This window comes from Dendropsophus ebraccatus, chromosome 12, assembly GCF_027789765.1.
Source record: "Dendropsophus ebraccatus isolate aDenEbr1 chromosome 12, aDenEbr1.pat, whole genome shotgun sequence".
Lineage (NCBI taxonomy): Eukaryota > Metazoa > Chordata > Amphibia > Anura > Hylidae > Dendropsophus > Dendropsophus ebraccatus.
Window position 1 is genome coordinate 4,923,043 of NC_091465.1, and position 20,801 is coordinate 4,943,843.

The window sequence follows — 20,801 nt, forward strand, 5'->3', positions numbered from 1 at the left end:
AGGGAAGAAAAAGAGTGCTGCACCTCACACCTATGGCTGATACTTGTACCTCTCGGCTGCATTAACAACATCAGAATTCTGTATGTGAATTGATCAAGCCACACTGCCCCATGTACCGCGTGCAGGTATCTGATACACATGGGTCCCTACACTAAGTCCACACTGTGCTGGTCAGCGACCACCCCCCCCGCAGGCGTGCACAGTCAGGGAAGGGAGGCCATGGAACGGCCCTGCAACCCCCATGCCACAGGACCAGACCCAAAAATGCCACACCAAAACCCAGCCAGCACCACCGGCGGAGGAAGCTGCCCCCAAACAGCACAAGTCTGGATAAGGTATTGCACTCACCATAGCTATCAAAGATAGAATGGGACAGACAGGAGGGATAAAAACCATGAGCACTCAGGTGTCTCCTGCTAATTGCGGTCATGTGGGTCTCACCAGGAGGAGTGCAAAACACGGAGAAAAGAGAGAAACAAAATACGGTTCAGGGAAGAAAAAGAGTGCTGCACCTCACACCTATGGCTGATACTTGTACCTCTCGGCTGCATTAACAACATCAGAATTCTGTATGTGAATTGATCAAGCCACACTGCCCCATGTACCGCGTGCAGGTATCTGATACACATGGGTCCCTACACTAAGTCCACACTGTGCTGGTCAGCGACCACCACCCCCGCAGGCGTGCACAGTCAGGGAAGGGAGGCCATGGAACGGCCCTGCAACCCCCATGCCACAGGACCAGACCCAAAAATGCCACACCAAAACCCAGCCAGCACCACCGGCGGAGGAAGCTGCCCCCAAACAGCACAAGTCTGGATCCCTCCTGTTTTTTCCCATTCTGTTTGCTGCAGCTATGGTGAGCGCAATACCTTATCCAGACTTGTGCTGCTTGGGGGCGACCTTCTCCGCCGGCGGTGCTGGCCGGGTTCTGGTGTGGTGTTTTTGGGTCTGGTCCTGTGGCATGGGGGTCGCAGGGCCGTCCCATGGCCCCCGTTCCCTGGCTGTGCACGCCTGCGGGGTTGGTGGCCACTGACTGGCACGGTGTGGACTTAGTGTAGGGACCCATGTGTATCAGATACCGGCACGAGGTACATGGGGCAGTATGGCTTGATCAATTCATACACAAAATTCTGATGTGTTTTTTATTTAGCCAAGCGGCACTAGTATCAGCCATGGGTGTGATGTGCAGCACTCTGTTTCTTCCCTGAACCGCATTTTGTTTCTCTCTTTTCTCCGTGTATTGCACTCCTCCTGGTGAGACCCACATGACCGCAATTAGCAGGAGACACCTGAGTGCACATGGTTTTAATCCCTCCTGTTTTTTCCCATTCTGTTTGCTGCAGCTATGGTGAGCGCAATACCTTATCCAGACTTGTGCTGCTTGGGGGCGACCTTCTCCGCCGGCGGTGCTGGCCGGGTTCTGGTGTGGTGTTTTTGGGTCTGGTCCTGTGGCATGGGGGTCGCAGGGCCGTCCCATGGCCCCCGTTCCCTGGCTGTGCACGCCTGCGGGGTTGGTGGCCACTGACTGGCACGGTGTGGACTTAGTGTAGGGACCCATGTGTATCAGATACCGGCACGAGGTACATGGGGCAGTATGGCTTGATCAATTCATACACAAAATTCTGATGTGTTTTTTATTTAGCCAAGCGGCACTAGTATCAGCCATAGGTGTGATGTGCAGCACTCTGTTTCTTCCCTGAACCGCATTATAGTAGTTATATTCCTGTATATAGGAGCAGTATTATAGTAGTTATATTCCTGTATATAGGAGCAGTATTATAGTAGTTATATTCCTGTATATAGGGGCAGTATTATAGTAGTTATATTCCTGTATATAGGGAGCAGTATTATAGTAGTTATATTCCTGTATATAGGAGCAGTATATAGTTGTTATATCCCTGTATATAGGAGCAGTATTATAGTAGTTATATTCCTGTATATAGGAGCAGTATTATAGTAGTTATATCCCTGTATATAGGAGCAGTATTATAGTAGTTATATTCCTGTATATAGGAGCAGTATTATAGTAGTTATATTCCTGTATATAGGAGCAGTATTATAGTAGTTATATCCCTGTATATAGGGATCAGTATTATAGGAGTTATATTCCTGTATATAGGAGCAGTATTATAGTAGTATATTCCTGTATATAGGAGCAGTATTATAGTAGTTATATTCCTGTATATAGGAGCAGTATTATAGTAGTTGTATTCCAGTATATAGGGGTCAGTATTATAGTAGTTATATTCCTGTATATAGGAGCAGTATTATAGTAGTTATATTCCTGTATATAGGAGCAGTATTATAGTATATTCTTGTATATAGGAGCAGTATTATAGTAGTTATATTCATGTATATAGGAGCAGTATTATAGTATATTCTTGTATATAGGAGCAGTATTATAGTATATTCTTGTATATAGGAGCAGTATTATAGTAGTTATATCCCTGTATATAGGAGCAGTATTATAGTAGTTATACGAACTGGAGAGAATGGAACCGCTGCACATCCCATCTATGGCTGATACTAATGCCGCTCGGCCTATATTAAGAATCAACACCAGAGTGTCTGTATATGAATTGATCAAGCCATATTGCCCCGTGTACCACCGCGCAGGTCCTCTGGTCCACACGGGTCCCTACGCTAACTCCACACCGTGTCGGTCAGCGACCGCCAACCCCGCAAAGCGTGCATGTGCAGGGAAGGAAGGCCATGGAATGGCCCTGCAACCCCAATGTCACAGGACCAGACCCAAAAAGCCCCACCAAAACCCAGCCAGCACCACCGGCGGGGAAGGCTGCCCCCAAACGACACAAGTATGGATATGGTATTACACTTACCATTGCTGCTCTCACAGAATGGGGAAGACATAGGGTCCAGACATGTGAGCACAGACATATCCTGCTAATATTGGTCATGTGGGTCTTATAAAGGAGTGCGAGCTGTTCAGAGAGGGAGAATTGTAAAACACGAACTGGAGAGAATGGAACAGCTGCACATTATAGTAGTTATATTCCTGTATATAGGAGCAGTATTATAGTAGTTATATCCTATATCCATCTTACTGTATATTTGTACCTGATACCTTTCCCGTACGCCCACTGGCTTCTGCAGAGGTTGTGACGGTAAATCTCTTAGCACCGTCCTGCCTGGACCTTTTTCCATAAAGACACTGTAGTAGCGGTACAATTTCCAGCACTTTGCTTGTCTCTCTTTCTGCAGCCACTAGGAGGCATTTGGGATATAGTAATTATAAGACACTTTCACTAACTTACTGGGACATGATGGGAGAAAGTGGGGGAGGCCTGGGAACAAACATATGTAGTTACTGAGACTTGTAGACTATGAAGATTGGGAGACTGCAAAGGAGACCGGAAGACTATGAGGAAGATAGGGAGTCTATGATGGAGACCAAAAGACTATGAGGGAAATAGGGAGTCTATGAAGAAGACCGGGAGACTATGAGGGAGATGGGGAGACTATGAGGGAGATGGGAAGACTGTGAAGAAGACTGGGAGACTATGAGGGAGATGGGGAGACTATGCAGGAGACCGGGAGACTATGAAGGAGATGGAAAGACTGTGAAGAAGGACAGGAGTCTATGAAAAAAACTGGAAGTCTGTGAAGGAGACCGGGAGTGTATGAAGGGGACTGGGAGACTACAAAAGAGATGAGGAGACTATGAAGAAGATTGGGAGACTATAAAGGAGATGGGGAATCTATGAAGGAGACAGGACGCTATGAGGAGACCAGAGACTATAAGGAAGATGGGGAGACTATGAAAAAGACTGGGAGACTATGAGGAAGATAGGGAGTCTATGAAGGAGACGGGAGGCTATGAGGAGACCAGGAGACTATAAGGAAGATGGGGAGACTATGAAGGAGACCGGAAGACAAAAAAGGAGACCAGAAGACTGTGAAGGAGAACAGCAGTCTATAAAAGAAGCTGGGAGTCTATGAAGGAGACCGGGAGTCTATGAGGGAGACGGGGAGACTATGAAGGAGATGGGGAGACTATGAAGGAGACCGTGAGTCTGTGAAGGAGATGGGGAGACTATGAAGGAGACCGGAAGATTATGAAAGAGATGGGGAGACTATGAAGGTGATCAGGAGACAATAAAGAAGACAGGGAGACTATGAGGAAGACTATGAAGGAGAGGGGAGACTATGAGAAAGACTATGAAGGAGAGGGGAGACTATGAGAAAGACTATGAAGGAGAGGGGAGACTATGAGAAAGACTATGAAGGAGAGGGGAGACTATGAAGAAGGTTGGGAGACTATGAAGGAGACTATGAAGGAGATCGGAAGACTATAAAAGAGATGGGAAAACTATGAAGGAGACAGTAAGGCTATGAGGGAGAACAGGAGACTATGAAGGAGACAGGGAGACTATGAGGGAGAACAGGAGACTATGAAGGAGACAGGGAGACTATGAGGGAGAACAGGAGACTATGAGGGAGAACAGGAGACTATGAAGGAGATAGGGAGACTATGAGGGAGAACAGGAGACTATGAAGGAGATAGGGAGACTATGAAGGAGACAGGGAGACTATGAGGGAGAACAGGAGACTATGAAGGAGATAGGGAGACTATGAAGGAGACAGGGAGACTATGAGGGAGAACAGGAGACTATGAGGGAGAACAGGAGACTATGAAGGAGATAGGGAGACTATGAAGGAGACAGGGAGACTATGAGGGAGAACAGGAGACTATGAGGGAGAACAGGAGACTATGAGGGAGAACAGGAGACTATGAGGGAGAACAGGAGACTATGAGGGAGAACAGGAGACTATGAAGGAGAACAGGAGACTATGAAGGAGACAGGGAGACTATGAGGGAGAACAGGAGACTATGAGGGAGAACAGGAGACTATGAGGGAGAACAGGAGACTATGAGGGAGAACAGGAGACTATGAGGGAGAACAGGAGACTATGAAGGAGAACAGGAGACTATGAAGGAGAACAGGAGACTATGAGGGAGAACAGGAGACTATGAAGGAGACAGGGAGACTATGAGGGAGAACAGGAGACTATGAAGGAGAACAGGAGACTATGAAGGAGACAGGGAGACTATGAGGGAGAACAGGAGACTATGAGGGAGAACAGGAGACTATGAAGGAGAACAGGAGACTATGAAGGAGACAGGGAGACTATGAGGGAGAACAGGAGACTATGAGGGAGAACAGGAGACTATGAGGGAGAACAGGAGACTATGAAGGAGAACAGGAGACTATGAAGGAGAACAGGAGACTATGAGGAAGACTATGAAGAAGACCAGGAGACTATGGCCACACACCCACGAGATCTCAGTCCGTTAATGGCAGCACGGTCCCTTTCCATACAGCACAGACATCATAATGATAGAGATCTCTTAGTACATATGGGATGACCCCCTCGTCTCGGCACTCATCACACCCTCATCGCTGTTTACTAATACGCATCATTACGCTACTAAATGCTGCAACTGCCGGAAAATCAGCAGAAAAAGATAAGAAGACGGAGAAGCTTCCAGAGAGATCCGTCACCCGCCGCCACGCTGACAGTCTCCGACGGACGCAGTAATTACAATCTTTAGTTTCTTAAATTAAGAGAAATTCAGAAATGAAACATTTCTCATGTTGACAATAGCAATTAGGAATCCATTTAACTTTATCAGTTTCCCATTTGGAGACGGAGTGACACTCCGGGCGATCGGGGGATGGAACGCTGACTAATGGCCGACTGTATATATCACACTAAATTATCATATCTAATGGTTCAGCAGGAGAAGGGGACTGAAAAGCTCCACAGTACAGTAAGGGACCGGCCTGAGGCTGAGACCTGTGACCGCACCAAGACAAGAGCGATGACATCACTGAATCAGAATCACTGGAATGAAACTACTGTCTGCTTAGGGTGGAATAAGGCTCAGATTATAGGCCCAGAGACAGTACAAGACGAGACCTCACACAGTTATATTCCTGTATATAGGAGCAGTATTATAGTAGTTATATTCCTGTATATAGGAGCAGTATTATAGTAGTATATTCCTGTATATAGGAGCAGTATTATAGTAGTATATCCCTGTATATAGGAGCAGTATTATAGTAGTTATATTCCTGTATATAGGGAGCAGTATTACAGTAGTATATTCTTGTATATAGGGGGCAGTATTATAGTAGTTATATCCCTGTATATAGGAACAGTATTATAGTAGTTATATCCCTGTATATAGGAGCAGTATTATAGTAGTTATATTCCTGTATATAGGAGCAGTGTTATAGTAGTATATCTCTGTATATAGGAGCAGTATTATAGTAGTTATATTCCTGTATATAGGAGCAGTATTATAGTAGTATATTCCTGTATATAGGAGCAGTATTATAGTAGTTATATCCCTGTACATAGGGGCAGTATTATAGTAGTTATATCCCTGTATATAGAGGGGCAGTATTATAGTAGTTATATTCCTGTATATAGGAGCAGTGTTATAGTAGTTATATTCCTGTTCCATTGTCGCCCGGTTATAGAGAATAACAAAGAGGATAAACAATCACTTGCACTTATAGTTTTGCTTCTCGTCCTACAGCGACATATTTACATTCATTTGCTGTTGTATAAGGCATTGAAATAAATAGCCGCCTTCATTTAGAAAGGCACCCATGCAAGATGACAGGTCTCGGCGGTCTTATATCACAGGCGGCACAATACAACTCTGGAGAACTCTAACATGCAACACAATGCAGGGAAAGAGACAATAATACAACAAGCGGCTGAGCTGTACCTTCACCATGCATTTGGCCTATTACACTCGTCTACATTTGGGAAAAAAAATTCTGCTGACCTTAATATTTTTGCTGATTTTACCCAAATGAAAGGTGCTGATTTCATATTAGAAGTAAAAAAAAATGCAATATGTCAAATTTTTTCACAAATGAGAAATGTTTGATTAATTGAGACACCAATTATACTTTGCAATGACAGACTTAATTTTTCCATAAAATATACTGTGAAACCAGAACAAAATTATTTGTCCACCGAAATTGAAAAAAAGTGCAATTCTTTTTTTTTGTGGGGTTTTGTGTTTACACCATTCGCCCTATAGTATAACTGACATGTTATATCTGTTCCTCAAGTCGGTACGATTACAGCGATATGTAACTTATATAACTTTTATTTTATTTGATGGCTTTAAGAAAAAAATTAAACTTAAAAAAAAACTAACTAAAAGTTCTTCAAATTCCTCTATTCCCATCCTTATAACACTTTTATTATTTGGTGTATGGGGCTGTGTAAGGAGTCAACTTTTACGCCATAATCTGTTCTTTTCTATTAGTACTTTGCTTGCATATATGTGACTTTTTGATCACTTTTTATTACAATTTCTGCATTTGATGTGACCAAAAATCAGCAATTTTGCACTTTGGCGGGATTTCACGATTACACCATTTACCGTGCAAGATCAGGAATGTGATAATTTAATCCTTCAGACTATTACACACGTGGCGATACCAAATATGTTTATTTATTTATTTTTGTAAAATGTGAAATGGGGGGGGGTTGATTTAAACTTTTACTAGGGCATGGGAATTTTTTTTCAATACATTCATTTAAATCCCCCTGGGGAGACTTCTAATACAACTGCACTGATCTATCATACAGATCAGTGCAGTACACATAATACAGCACTGATTGATTAGATCAGAGCTGTAATAATCTGAGCTGCTGCAGCCCAGATCTAAAGATTTCTGAGCCGGGATCAGTGTCAGGGCGACTTTGAGGCCCAGCCGGGTGAGATAAGGGGATCTCCCCTCTGCAATTTTTTATTTGGATGCCCTGGAATAGTTATGATCAAGGTTGTCACGCTGTAAACACAAGCAGTAGTCGGCCATCATGTTTGTGTTCCATCTGCCCTGATATCTATGTTCCATAAATATATATATAGGCACAAAATGCAGACGTCAGCTGTTTTAAACTACTAATTCAGTATTCTTCCATTTAGTTATACCTACTGCAGATCTTTCTGCACACTATTATCTTTTTTTCACACTCAGCTTTTCCAAACAATTATATACAATGTTACGTTATAACTGCAAAAGTTCACTAGTAAACAGCGTTCAGCGGAAAAACTGTACGTGACTGAAGGAAACGGATGTTATTTTTTGATTCAGAACCCCACAATACATAGAGATCACATGTTATCTTGTAGTCAGCAAAATTAATGTACGCCAGTGTAATTGGAGAAGAATACGTATGATAGATAGATAGATAGATAGATAGATAGATAGATAGATAGATAGGAGATAGATAGATAGGAGAGATTTGATAGGAGATAGATAGATAGATAGATAGATAGATAGATAGATAGATAGATAGATAGATAGGAGATAGAGAGATAGATAGATAGATAGATAGATAGATAGATAGATAGGAGATAGATAGATAGATAGATAGATAGATAGATAGATAGATAGATAGGAGATAGATAGGAGATAGATAGATAGATAGATAGATAGATAGATAGATAGATAGGAGATAGATAGGAGATAGATAGATAGATAGATAGATAGATAGATAGATAGATAGATAGATAGGAGATAGATAGATAGGAGATAGATAGATAGATAGATAGATAGATAGATAGATAGATAGAAGATAGATAGATAGATAGATAGATAGATAGGAGATAGATAGATAGATAGATAGATAGATAGGAGATAGATAGATAATAGATAGATAGATAGATAGATAGATAGATAGATAGATAGGAGATAGATAGATAGGAGATAGATAGATAGATAGATAGATAGATAGATAGATAGATAGGAGATAGATAGATAGATAGATTGATTGATAGGAGATAGATAGATAGATAGATAGATAGGAGATAGATAGATAGTAGATAGATAGATAGATAGATAGGAGATAGATAGATAGATAGATAGATAGATAGATAGATAGATAGATAGATAGGAGATAGATAGGAGATAGATAGATAGATAGATAGATAGATAGATAGGAGATAGATAGATAGATAGATAGATAGATAGGAGATAGATAGTAGATACTCCTCCTCTTACCTCTTTTTTCCATCTCTTGGTTTTGGTCACTTTATTTTCCTTTGACTTTTTGGACTTTTTCCTCTTCTTAATGGCAATCTGTTCTTCGGGAAAGAAGTCATCTATGGCCTCCATAACCCGCTCTTCTTCCTCTAAACACAGAAAACATATCAAGCTTTATTTTTTATAACAATTTTATTTACATGGCACCAACATTATTGATGGAGAAGATGAAGTTATCTGTAGGAGTATAATTAAGCAGAATTAGAACCAGTTCCCCCCCCCCCGGGCATCGATATTACTGGTGGGCTACCAGCTGATTCCCCCCGGGCATCGATATTACTGGTGGGCTACCAGCTGATTCCCCCGGGCATCGATATTACTGGTGGGCTACCAGCTGATTCCCCCCGGGCATCGATATTACTGGTGGGCTACCAGCTGATTCCCCCGGGCATCGATATTACTGGTGGGCTACCAGCTGATTCCCCCCGGGCATCGATATTACTGGTGGGCTACCAGCTGATTCCCCCCGGGCATCGATATTACTGGTGGGCTACCAGCTGATTCCCCCCGGGCATCGATATTACTGGTGGGCTACCAGCTGATTCCCCCCGGGCATCGATATTACTGGTGGGCTACCAGCTGATTCCCCCCGGGCATCGATATTACTGGTGGGCTACCAGCTGATTCCCCCCGGGCATTGATATAACTGATGTCCCTCTTTTCGAGCAAGGAGCGTGGGGGGGTAAGAGAGCTATGAGAGGAGATAGTGGAGATCCTATTACACAGAACGACGGCCAGCAGACGCTCGGTATTGTTGTAATTTTATTTACATTTTACTGACATTGTACATGTCGGCTGATCGTTGCATTTTAACACTAGCTATTACACCAAATACAGACGATAATCGCTTGGTGTAATAGGGCCTTTAGGATGCGTCACACATACAGGATCTACTGCAGATTTGCACATATAATGGTGCGTTTACACAGAAAGATTTATCGGACAGATCTTTGAAGCCAAAGCCAGGAACAGACTATAAACAGACAACAGGTCATAAAGGAAAGACTGAAATTTCTCCTCTTTTCAAATCCATTCCTGGCTTTGGCTTTAAAAATCTGTCAGATAAATCTCTCTGTGTAAACACAGATCCTGTATGTGTAATTGCATCAATCTGCAGCAGATCCTGGATGTGTGATGCATCAATCTGCAGCAGATCCTGGATGTGTGATTGCATCAATCTGCAGCAGATCCTGTGTGTGATTACATCAATCTGCAGCAGATCCTGGATGTGTGATTGCATCAATCTGCAGCAGATCCTGGATGTGAGATTGCATCAATCTGCAGCAGATCCTGGATGTGTGGTGCATCAATCTGCAGCAGATCTTGTATATGATTGCATCAATCTGCAGCAGATCCTGGATGTGTGATTGCATCAACCTGCAGCAGATCTTGTATATGATTGCATCAATCTGCAGCAGATCCTGGATGTGTGGTGCATCAATCTGCAGCAGATCCTGGATGTGTGATTGCATCAATCTGCAGCAGATCCTGGATGTGTGATTGCATCAATCTGTAGCAGATCCTGGATGTGTGATTGCATCAATCTGCAGCAGATCCTGGATGTGTGATTGCATTAATCTGCAGCAGATCCTGGATGTGTGATTGCATCAATCTGCAGCAGATCCTAGATGTGTGATTGCATCAATCTGCAGCAGATCCTGGATGTGTGATTGCATCAATCTGCAGCAGATCCTGGATGTGTAATTGCATCAATCTGCAGCAGATCCTGGATGTGTGATTGCATCAATCTGCAGCAGATCCTGTGTGTGATTGCATCAATCTGCAGCAGATCCTGGATGTGTGATTGCATCAATCTGCAGCAGATCCTGGATGTGAGATTGCATCAATCTGCAGCAGATCCTGGATGTGTGGTGCATCAATCTGCAGCAGATCTTGTATATGATTGCATCAATCTGCAGCAGATCCTGGATGTGTGATTGCATCAACCTGCAGCAGATCTTGTATATGATTGCATCAATCTGCAGCAGATCCTGGATGTGTGGTGCATCAATCTGTAGCAGATCCTGGATGTGTGATTGCATCAATCTGCAGCAGATCCTGGATGTGTGATTGCATTAATCTGCAGCAGATCCTGGATGTGTGATTGCATCAATCTGCAGCAGATCCTGGATGTGTGATTGCATCAATCTGCAGCTGATCCTGGATGTGTGATTGCATCAATCTGCAGCAGATCCTGTATGTGACTGCATCAATCTGCAGCTGATCCTGTGTGTGATTGCATCAATCTGCAGCAGATCCTGGATGTGTGATTGCATCAATCAGCAGCAGATCCTGGATGTGTGATGCATCAATCTGCAGCTGATCCTGGATGTGTGATTGCATCAATCTGCAGCAGATCCTGGATGTGTGATGCATCAATCTGCAGCAGATCCTGGATGTGTGATGCATCAATCTGCAGCAGATCCTGGATGTGTTGCATCTCATCTGCAGCAGATCCTGTATGTGTGGTGCATCAATCTGCAGCAGATCCTGGATGTGTGATTGCATCAATCTGCAGAAGATCCTATATGTGTGACTGCATCAATCTGCATCTGATCCTGTGTGTGATTGCATCAATCAGCAGCAGATCCTGGATGTGTGATGCATCAATCTGCAGCAGATCCTATATGTGTGACTGCATCAATCTGCAGCTGATCTTGGATGTGTGATTGCATCAATCTGCAGCAGATCCTGGATGTGTGGTGCATCAATCTTCAGCAGATCCTGGATGTGTGATTGCATCAATCTTCAGCAGATCCTGGATGTGTGATTGCATCAATCTGCAGCAGATCCTATATGTGTGACTGCACCATTCTGCAGCTGATCTTGGATGTGTGATTGCATCAATCTGCAGCAGATCCTATATGTGTGACTGCATCAATCTGCAGCAGATCCTGGATGTGTGGTGCATCAATCTGCAGCAGATCCTGGATGTGTGGTGCATCAATCTGCAGCAGATCCTATATGTGTGATTGCATCAATCTGCAGCAGATCCTGGATGTGTGGTGCATCAATCTGCAGCAGATCCTATATGTGTGACTGCATCAATCTGCAGCAGATCCTGGATGTGTGGTGCATCAATCTGCATCAGATCCTGGATGTGTGGTGCATCAATCTGCAGCAGATCCTGGATGTGTGGTGCATCAATCTGCAGCAGATCCTATATGTGTGACTGCATCAATCTGCAGCAGATCCTGGATGTGTGGTGCATCAATCTGCATCAGATCCTGGATGTGTGGTGCATCAATCTGCAGCAGATCCTGGATGTGTGGTGCATCAATCAGCAGCAGATCCTGGATGTGTGATGCATCAATCTGCAGCTGATCTTGGATGTGTGATTGCATCAATCTGCAGCTGATCTTGGATGTGTGATTGCATCAATCTGCAGCAGATCCTGGATGTGTGGTGCATCAATCTTCAGCAGATCCTGGATGTGTGGTGCATCAATCTGCAGCAGATCCTGGATGTGTGGTGCATCAATCTGCAGCAGATCCTGGATGTGTGACTGCATCATTAAATTAAAAAGTATAGAACTGTCTGTAATATTTTCCTAGTGTGTCCCACAAGCATGCGGAATGGCTTCCAGCTGATACTCCCGGGCATCAATATAACTGGTGGGCTCTGATCATAGGAGCATACTGATCCACAATACTGTCCAAATCTGCAGTGTGTGAATACGGCTGTTGTATTTTAGTTCCCCAGCACTGGCTGCCCTGTCTGATTGGACCCTTGGGATCCCCAGCAATCGGCACAGTGATGGAGCCCCCCTTTATATACAGCTGGGCCTGGTAGTGCGTCTCATATGGATGTGATACTTTAATTCAATGTTACCATACAGGTCCTGACTACAAATACAGATGGCGGTGAGTGTGCGCGGCTGTACACAGCTGTATACAAGACGCCTGCAGAATCACTCAGGATGAGGAGACGTCAAGGTCAGAGATTACACCCAGAGCGTCCTCCCTGACTCTGGAGCTTAATGTGATGCAGAACACCGACCTGATATTACAGTGTTAAGCTTTGTTCACACAACATATATTTTGTATAAATCACAGGCGGCAAATTGAAAAAAACGGCCATGATTTATACAGAACATAGGTTGTATGGGCATGAATGGAATCCCGGGTGGAGCGTATAAACACAGTATGGATTCTAACCAGCCGCACGAAAAACTGTCATTCATTGAATAGCGGCTGCACAGAACATGTCAGTTCACACAATGGAGCGTGCGGTTCTGGCCGCACTTTCCATTGTGTGCTATGGTGAATTGGGATGCGGGTGCACACTGATGCGCCTGCATCCCAATTCATCAGAAATAAAGATCAAATGATGATCTTCAGTAACACCAGCCATTCTGTGACCTGGCCAGGTCACAGAACAGCCGGTGTTTTACACTGTCTGAACATGGCCACATTCATACGTTCTATAAATAGGTCCTTGCAGGGACTGTGTGCTACAGACCAGACCTCAGGGCTCCCGGCAGCTGGGTCCTCACCATTAATGGCAGGCAGCAGCAATCACATAGCTGAGCTCCTGTCACTGTCCAATAGGGACCCCCACAGCATGACTGCAGGAGTCGCAATCAATTTCTATGACTGCTGGAGGTAAAATACTAACCTCAGCCGTGTGGTCCAGTCAGCGATCGACCCGACTCCCAGAGCTGTGCGGGCTGTGGCTGCTGGAGAGGATGATGGCAGGGGGACACTGAGGGACACAGGGCACTGGAGGGACACTGAGCATCCCCCTGCCATCATCCTCTGCAGCAGCCACAGCCTGCACAGCTCTGGGAGTGGTGACATCACCATTTTATCCAGGAAATGACATCATCATGTTATCCAGGAAGTGACATCACCATGTTATCCAGGAAGTGACATCACCATGTTATCCGGGAAGTGACATCACCATGTTATCCGGGAAGTGACATCACCATGTTATCCGGGAAGTGACATCACCCTGTTATCCAGGAAGTGACATCACCCTGTTATCCAGGAAGTGACATCACCATTTTATCCAGGAAGTGACATCACCATGTTATTCAGGAAGTGACATCACCATGTTATCCAGGAAGTGACATCACCATGTTATCCAGGAATTGAAGCCTTGACGCAGAGAAAAAAATACTTTATGTATATTTCCTGTAACAAGTGTATATTGGGAATTTGTATAACTTTTGGGGGCAATACAATATTTTCATAAAAAGTTTTGCTGAAAGATAACTGGAAGCAGAGTGGTGTGGGAGCATAATAAACAAAGGTCTTGCTGACAGCCGCCAGCTGCAACGTCACATATCTGGCTGATCAACTGCCTGCTCAGCCAATCAGTGACTGGGATGGGAGTACCCCTTTAAGCTGAGCAGTGTCCACCCCTCCCTGTTCTGGCATACACACTCGCTTCTCTCCATCATTGGTCACATGATCACACAATCCATTATTCCATGTTTGGCCCACTGCCAGCCTGTGTATATATATTTAATCATATGGCAGTTGTTTGTGTGGCAGAGGACAAGCTTTTGGCCGACAAACTCCAACTACAATGAAGATGATGATGGAGCCGTTCCCTCCTTGTGCCTCTATAAGTGATCGTGAGAATGCCAGGAGGTGAAAGAGAGAACAAGGCCTGTGAAGCCTGTGAACGGCCGCTGCTAAACAGGACGGAAGAAAAAATCCATACATTACATACAGCATATAACCTGATCTGTGGGGAGCGGCCAAAGGGAAACCTGGATGTGGTGGATAAAATATTAGACCCTTCTCAGCAGGTTCCTGACACCATCGCACTCCTAAATACAATGGTCTCGGCTCCTCCAACCAATATCAGAATAAGCCATTGTGCAGATGTGCAGCCATTTCTGTCCCTTTTTCCATTGTGGCTAGCACTCGTGCTTTGTAAGACCCATGTGATCCAAATTAGCAGGAAGCACCTGTGTACATAAGGGGAGGATCTCCTAGTATTCTCCCATTCTACCTGCAGAGGAATAAAGGGAGGTAAGAGCTTGTTCACACTTGTGTTGCTTGGCGTCCACTTTTTCCGCCGGTGGCGCCTGCGGGGTTCGGGGGGGCCCTTTAGGGTCTGGTCCTGTGACAATGGGGTTGCAGGGCCATTCCGTGGCCCCCCTTCTCTGCTTGCGCACGTTTTGCGGGGATTGTGGTCGCTGACCGGCACAGTGATGTTTTTGGTTAGGGACTCATGTGTATCAGAAGACCTGCACGTGGTACATGAGGCAATATGGTTTGGCCAAATTATATACTAACTTCTGATGTTGGTTTTAAATATAGCTGAACAAGCTTTCGTGTCAGCCATGGGTGCGATGTGCAGCCATTTCTGTCTTTTTGGCTTGTCAATATCAGAATAAGATCCAAGCCATGAGTGCTCTACAGTCCCATAGGATAGCTTAGCACTGTACTCAGTCCTGTAGGATAGCCGAGCACTGTACTCAGTCCTGTAGGATAGCCGAGCACTGTACTCAGTCCTGTAGGATAGCCGAGCACTGTACTCAGTCCTGTAGGATAGCCGAGCACTGAAATCAGTCCTGTAGGATAGCCGAGCACTGTACTCAGTCCTGTAGGATAGCCGAGCACTGTACTCAGTCCCGTAGGATAGCCAAGCACTGTACTCAGTCCGGTAGGATAGCCGAGCACTGTATTCAGTCCTGTAGGATAGCCGAGCACTGTACTCAGTCCTGTAGGATAGCCGAGCACTGTACTCAGTCCTGTAGGATAGCCGAGCACTGTACTCAGTCCTGTAGGATAGCCGAGCACTGTATTCACTCCTGTAGGATAGCCGAGCACTGTACTCAGTCCTGTAGGATAGCTGAGCACTGTACTCAGTCCTGTAGGATAGCCGAGCACTGTACTCAGTCCTGTAGGATAGCTGAGCACTGTAATCAGTCACATAGGGTAGCCGAGCACTGTACTCAGGCCTGTAGGATAGCCGAGCACTATACTCAGTCCTGTAGGATAGCTTAGCACTGTACTCAGTCCTGTAGGATAGCCGAGCACTGTACTCAGTCCTGTAGGATAGCTTAGCACTGTAATCAGTCCTGTAGGATAGCTGAGCACTGTAATCAGTCACATAGGGTAGCCGAGCACTGTACTCAGTCCTGTAGGATAGCCGAGCACTGTACTCAGTCCTGTAGGATAGCTGAGCACTGTAATCAGTCCTGTAGGATAGCCGAGCACTGTACTCAGTCCTGTAGGATAGCCGAGCACTGTAATCAGTCCTGTAGGATAGCCGAGCACTGTACTCAGTCCCGTAGGATAGCCGAGCACTGTACTCAGTCCCGTAGGATAGCCGAGCACTGTACTCAGTCCTGTAGGATAGCCGAGCACTGTACTCAGTCCTGTAGGATAGCTGAGCACTGTAATCAGTCACATAGGGTAGCCGAGCACTGTACTCAGGCCTGTAGCATAACCAAGCACTGTACTCAGTCCTGTAGGATAGCCGAGCACTGTACTCAGTCCTGTAGGATAGCCGAGCACTGTACTCAGTCCTGTAGGATAGCTGAGTGCTGCACTCAGTCCTGTAGGATAGCCGAGCACTGTACTCAGTCCTGTAGGATAGCCGAGCACTGTACTCAGTCCCTTAGGATAGCAGAGCACTGTACTCAGTCCTGTAGGATAGCTTAGCACTGTACTCAGTCCTGTAGGATAGCTTAGCACTGTACTCAGTCCTGTAGGATAGCTTAGCACTGTACTCAGTCCTGTAGGATAGCCGAGCACTGTACTCAGTCCTGTAGGATAGCTTAGCACTGTAATCAGTCCTGTAGGATAGCTGAGCACTGTAATCAGTCACATAGGGTAGCCGAGCACTGTACTCAGTACTGTAGGATAGCCGAGCACTGTACTCAGTCCTGTAGGATAGCCGAGCACTGTACTCAGTCCTGTAGGATAGCTGAGCACCCTAATCAGTCCTGTAGGATAGCCGAGCACTGTACTCAGTCCTGTAGGATAGCTGAGCACTGTAATCAGTCCTGTAGGATAGCTGAGCACTGTAATCAGTCCTGTAGGATAGCCGAGCACTGTACTCAGTCCCGTAGGATAGCCGAGCACTGTACTCAGTCCTGTAGGATAGCCGAGCACTGTACTCAGTCCTGTAGGATAGCCGAGCACTGTACTCAGTCCTGTAGGATAGCTTAGCACTGTACTCAGTCCTGTAGGATAGCCGAGCACTGTACTCAGTCCTGTAGGATAGCCGAGCACTGTACTCAGTCCTGTAGGATAGCTGAGTGCTGTACTCAGTCCTGTAGGATAGCCGAGCACTGTACTCAGTCCTGTAGGATAGCTGAGTGCTGTACTCAGTCCTGTAGGATAGCCGAGCACTGTACTCAGTCCCTTAGGATAGCAGAGCACTGTACTCAGTCCTGTAGGATAGCTTAGCACTGTACTCAGTCCTGTAGGATAGCTTAGCACTGTACTCAGTCCTGTAGGATAGCCGAGCACTGTACTCAGTCCTGTAGGATAGCCGAGCACTGTACTCAGTCCTGTAGGATAGCCGAGTGCTGTACTCAGTCCTGTAGGATAGCCGAGCACTGTACTCAGTCCCGTAGGATAGCTTAGCACTGTACTCAGTCCTGTAGGATAGCTGAGCACTGTAATCAGTCACATAGGGTAGCCGAGCACTGTACTCAGTCCTGTAGGATAGCCGAACACTGTACTTAGTCCTGTAGGATAGCCAAGCACTGTACTCAGTCCTGTAGGATAGCCGAGCACTGTACTCAGTCCTGTAGGATAGCTGAGTGCTGTACTCAGTCCTGTAGGATAGCCGAGCACTGTACTCAGTCCTGTAGGATAGCTGAGTGCTGTACTCAGTCCTGTAGGATAGCTGAGCACTGTAATCAGTCACATAGGGTAGCCAAGCACTGTACTCAGTCCTGTAGGATAGCCGAGCACTGTACTCAGTCCTAGCTGAGTGCTGTACTCAGCCCTTTAGGATAGCCGAGCACTGTACTCAGTCCTGTAGGATAGCTGAGCACTGTAATCAGTCACATAGGGTAGCCGAGCACTGTACTCAGTCCTGTAGGATACCCAAGCACTGTACTCAGTCCTGTAGGATAGCCGAGCACTGTACTCAGTCCTGTAGGATACCCAAGCACTGTACTAAGCCCTTTAGGATAGCCGAGCACTGTATTCAGTTCAATAGGATAGCCGATCACTATAAGTGTCAATGATCACCTAAAGCTGAACACCTCTTTTGATCGCTGACAAAATGTATTGCTTTTGAGCGTTTCTGCCGCCCGCCTGCTTCTGCCTTCTATAGGCACTGCAGCTTCATTTGCACTTCAGACAGCCAAAGATCTGTCAATGTAAAAGGACGATTAAGGCGATTAAGACTTTACCCAATTTACTACAACCGCTCCACAGCACCGGCCTTTACCAGATCACACGACTACAACCCCCCACAGCTCCGGCCTTTACCCAATCACACGACTACAACCCCTCCACAGCACCGGCCTTTACCAGATCACACGACTACAACCCCCCACAGCTCCGGCCTTTACCCAATCACACGACTACAACCCCCCACAGCTCCGGCCTTTACCCAATCACACGACTACAACCCCCCACAGCACCGGCCTTTACCCAATCACAAGACTACAACCCCCCACAGCTCCGGCCTTTACCCAATCACACGACTACAACCCCTCACAGCTCCAGCCTTTACCCAATCACACGACTACAACCCCCCACAGCACCAGCCTTTCCCCAATCACACGACTACAACCCCCCACAGCACCGGCCTTTACCCAATCACACGACTACAACTCCCCACAGCTCCGGCCTTTACCCAATCACACGACTACAACCCCTCCACAGCACCAGCCTTTACCCAATCACACGACTACAACTCCCCACAGCTCCGGCCTTTACCCAATCACACGACTACAACTCCCCACAGCTCCGGCCTTTACCCAATCACACGACTACAACCCCTCCACAGCACCAGCCTTTACCCAATCACACGACTACAACCCCCCACAGCTCCGGCCTTTACCCAATCACACGACTACAACCCCCCCACAGCATCGGCCTTTACCCAATCACAAGACTACAACCCCCCACAGCACCGGCCTTTACCAGATCACAAGATTACAACCCCCCACAGCATTGGCTTCTACCCGATCACACGACTACAACCCCCCACAGCACTGGTCTTTATCCGATCACAAGATTACAACCCCCCACAGCATTGGCTTCTACCCGATCACACGACTACAACTCCTCCACAGCACCGGCCTTTACCAGATCACATGACTACAACCCCCCACAGCATTGGTCTTTACCCGATCACACGACTACAACCCCCCACAGCACCGGCCTTTACCAGATCACATGACTACAACCCCCCACAGCATTGGCTTCTACCCGATCACACGACTACAACCCCTCCACAGCACCGGCCTTTACTATATCACAAGACTACAACCCCCCACAGCACCGGCCTTTACTATATCACAAGACTACAACCCCTCCACAGCACTGGACTTTATCCGATCACACCACTACAAGCCCCTACAGCATTGTTCTTTACCCGATCACACCACTACAAGCCCCCACAGCATTGTTCTTTCCCCCATCACACCACAACAAGCCCCCACAGCACCAGCCTTTACCCAATCACACGACTACAACCCCCCACAGCTCCTGCCCTTATTCACCTCTTAGTATTAAGGAATTAGTTTGATCAGTAAATGGCGTAATTGCCTCAATATTAGCGGCCGCCATCTCCGTGTAATGGCCGCTCTCCTACAATCAAGTCCAGATATTTTTGAGCCACTTTAAAAACTTCAGCCCGTCCTACACAAAGAAATAATCGTCGCTTCTCATCACTAAAGTCATTCAGCGGCTTAGAAAAGTGTCGCCATTACAGGCAATCAGATAGACGAGCACATGGACGTGACGCCTACAGACGTGTGTCAGCCTCCACTGCACCTACAGAACCGCGCCAGGGCTCCGCTCATGTGCCCTTTTACCGTATATACACCCCAACATTATACATGAAATAGTTTTCTGAATGAGATTTCTGCATCCAACAATAGCAATACCACCACACCATATGATAATAATAATACTTATTTGTATAGCGCCAACAGATTCCGCTGCGTTACAGTGTCACATACTACAGATAGATCGGAGCATGGAGAGGAGGAGCTGGGGGGCTACAGTGTCACATACAGATAGAGCGGAGCATGGAGAGGAGGAGCTGGGGGGCTACAGTGTCGCATACAGATAGAGCGGAGCATGGAGAGGAGGAGCTGGGGGGCTACAGTGTCACATACAGATAGAGCGGAGCATGGAGAGGAGGAGCTGGGGGGCTACAGTGTCTCATACAGATAGAGCGGAGCATGGAGAGGAGGAGCTGGGGGGCTACAGTGTCACATACAGATAGAGCGGAGCATGGAGAGGAGGAGCTGGGGGGCTACAGTGTCTCATACAGATAGGGCAGAGCATGGAGAGGAGGAGCTGGGGGCTACAGTGTCACATACTACAGATAGAGCGGAGCATGGAGAGGAGGAGCTGGGGGGCTACAGTGTCACATACTACAGATAGAGCGGAGCATGGAGAGGAGGAGCTGGGGGGCTACAGTGTCACATACTACAGATAGAGCGGAGCATGGAGAGGAGGAGCTGGGGGTCTACAGTGTCACATACTACAGATAGAGCGGAGCATGGAGAGGAGGAGCTGGGGGGCTACAGTGTCA

The 20,801-nt window shown here is 46.3% G+C and overlaps 1 protein-coding gene across 8 annotated transcripts in view; it reads right to left on the reverse strand.

The window, feature by feature from the left end:
• CHD5 (chromodomain helicase DNA binding protein 5) overlaps positions 1-20,801 on the reverse strand; it is a 161,500-nt gene that overhangs the window by 113,239 nt on the left and 27,460 nt on the right. For all 8 annotated transcript variants that reach the window (XR_011359376.1, XM_069948884.1, XM_069948883.1 and 5 more), the window contains exon 2: positions 9,063-9,193. Coding sequence is in view for 7 of the 8 variants with exons in the window: in XM_069948884.1 (XP_069804985.1) it covers positions 9,063-9,193 (131 nt within the window). In the remaining variant the exon portion in view is untranslated. The remainder of the gene's footprint in view (positions 1-9,062; positions 9,194-20,801) is intronic.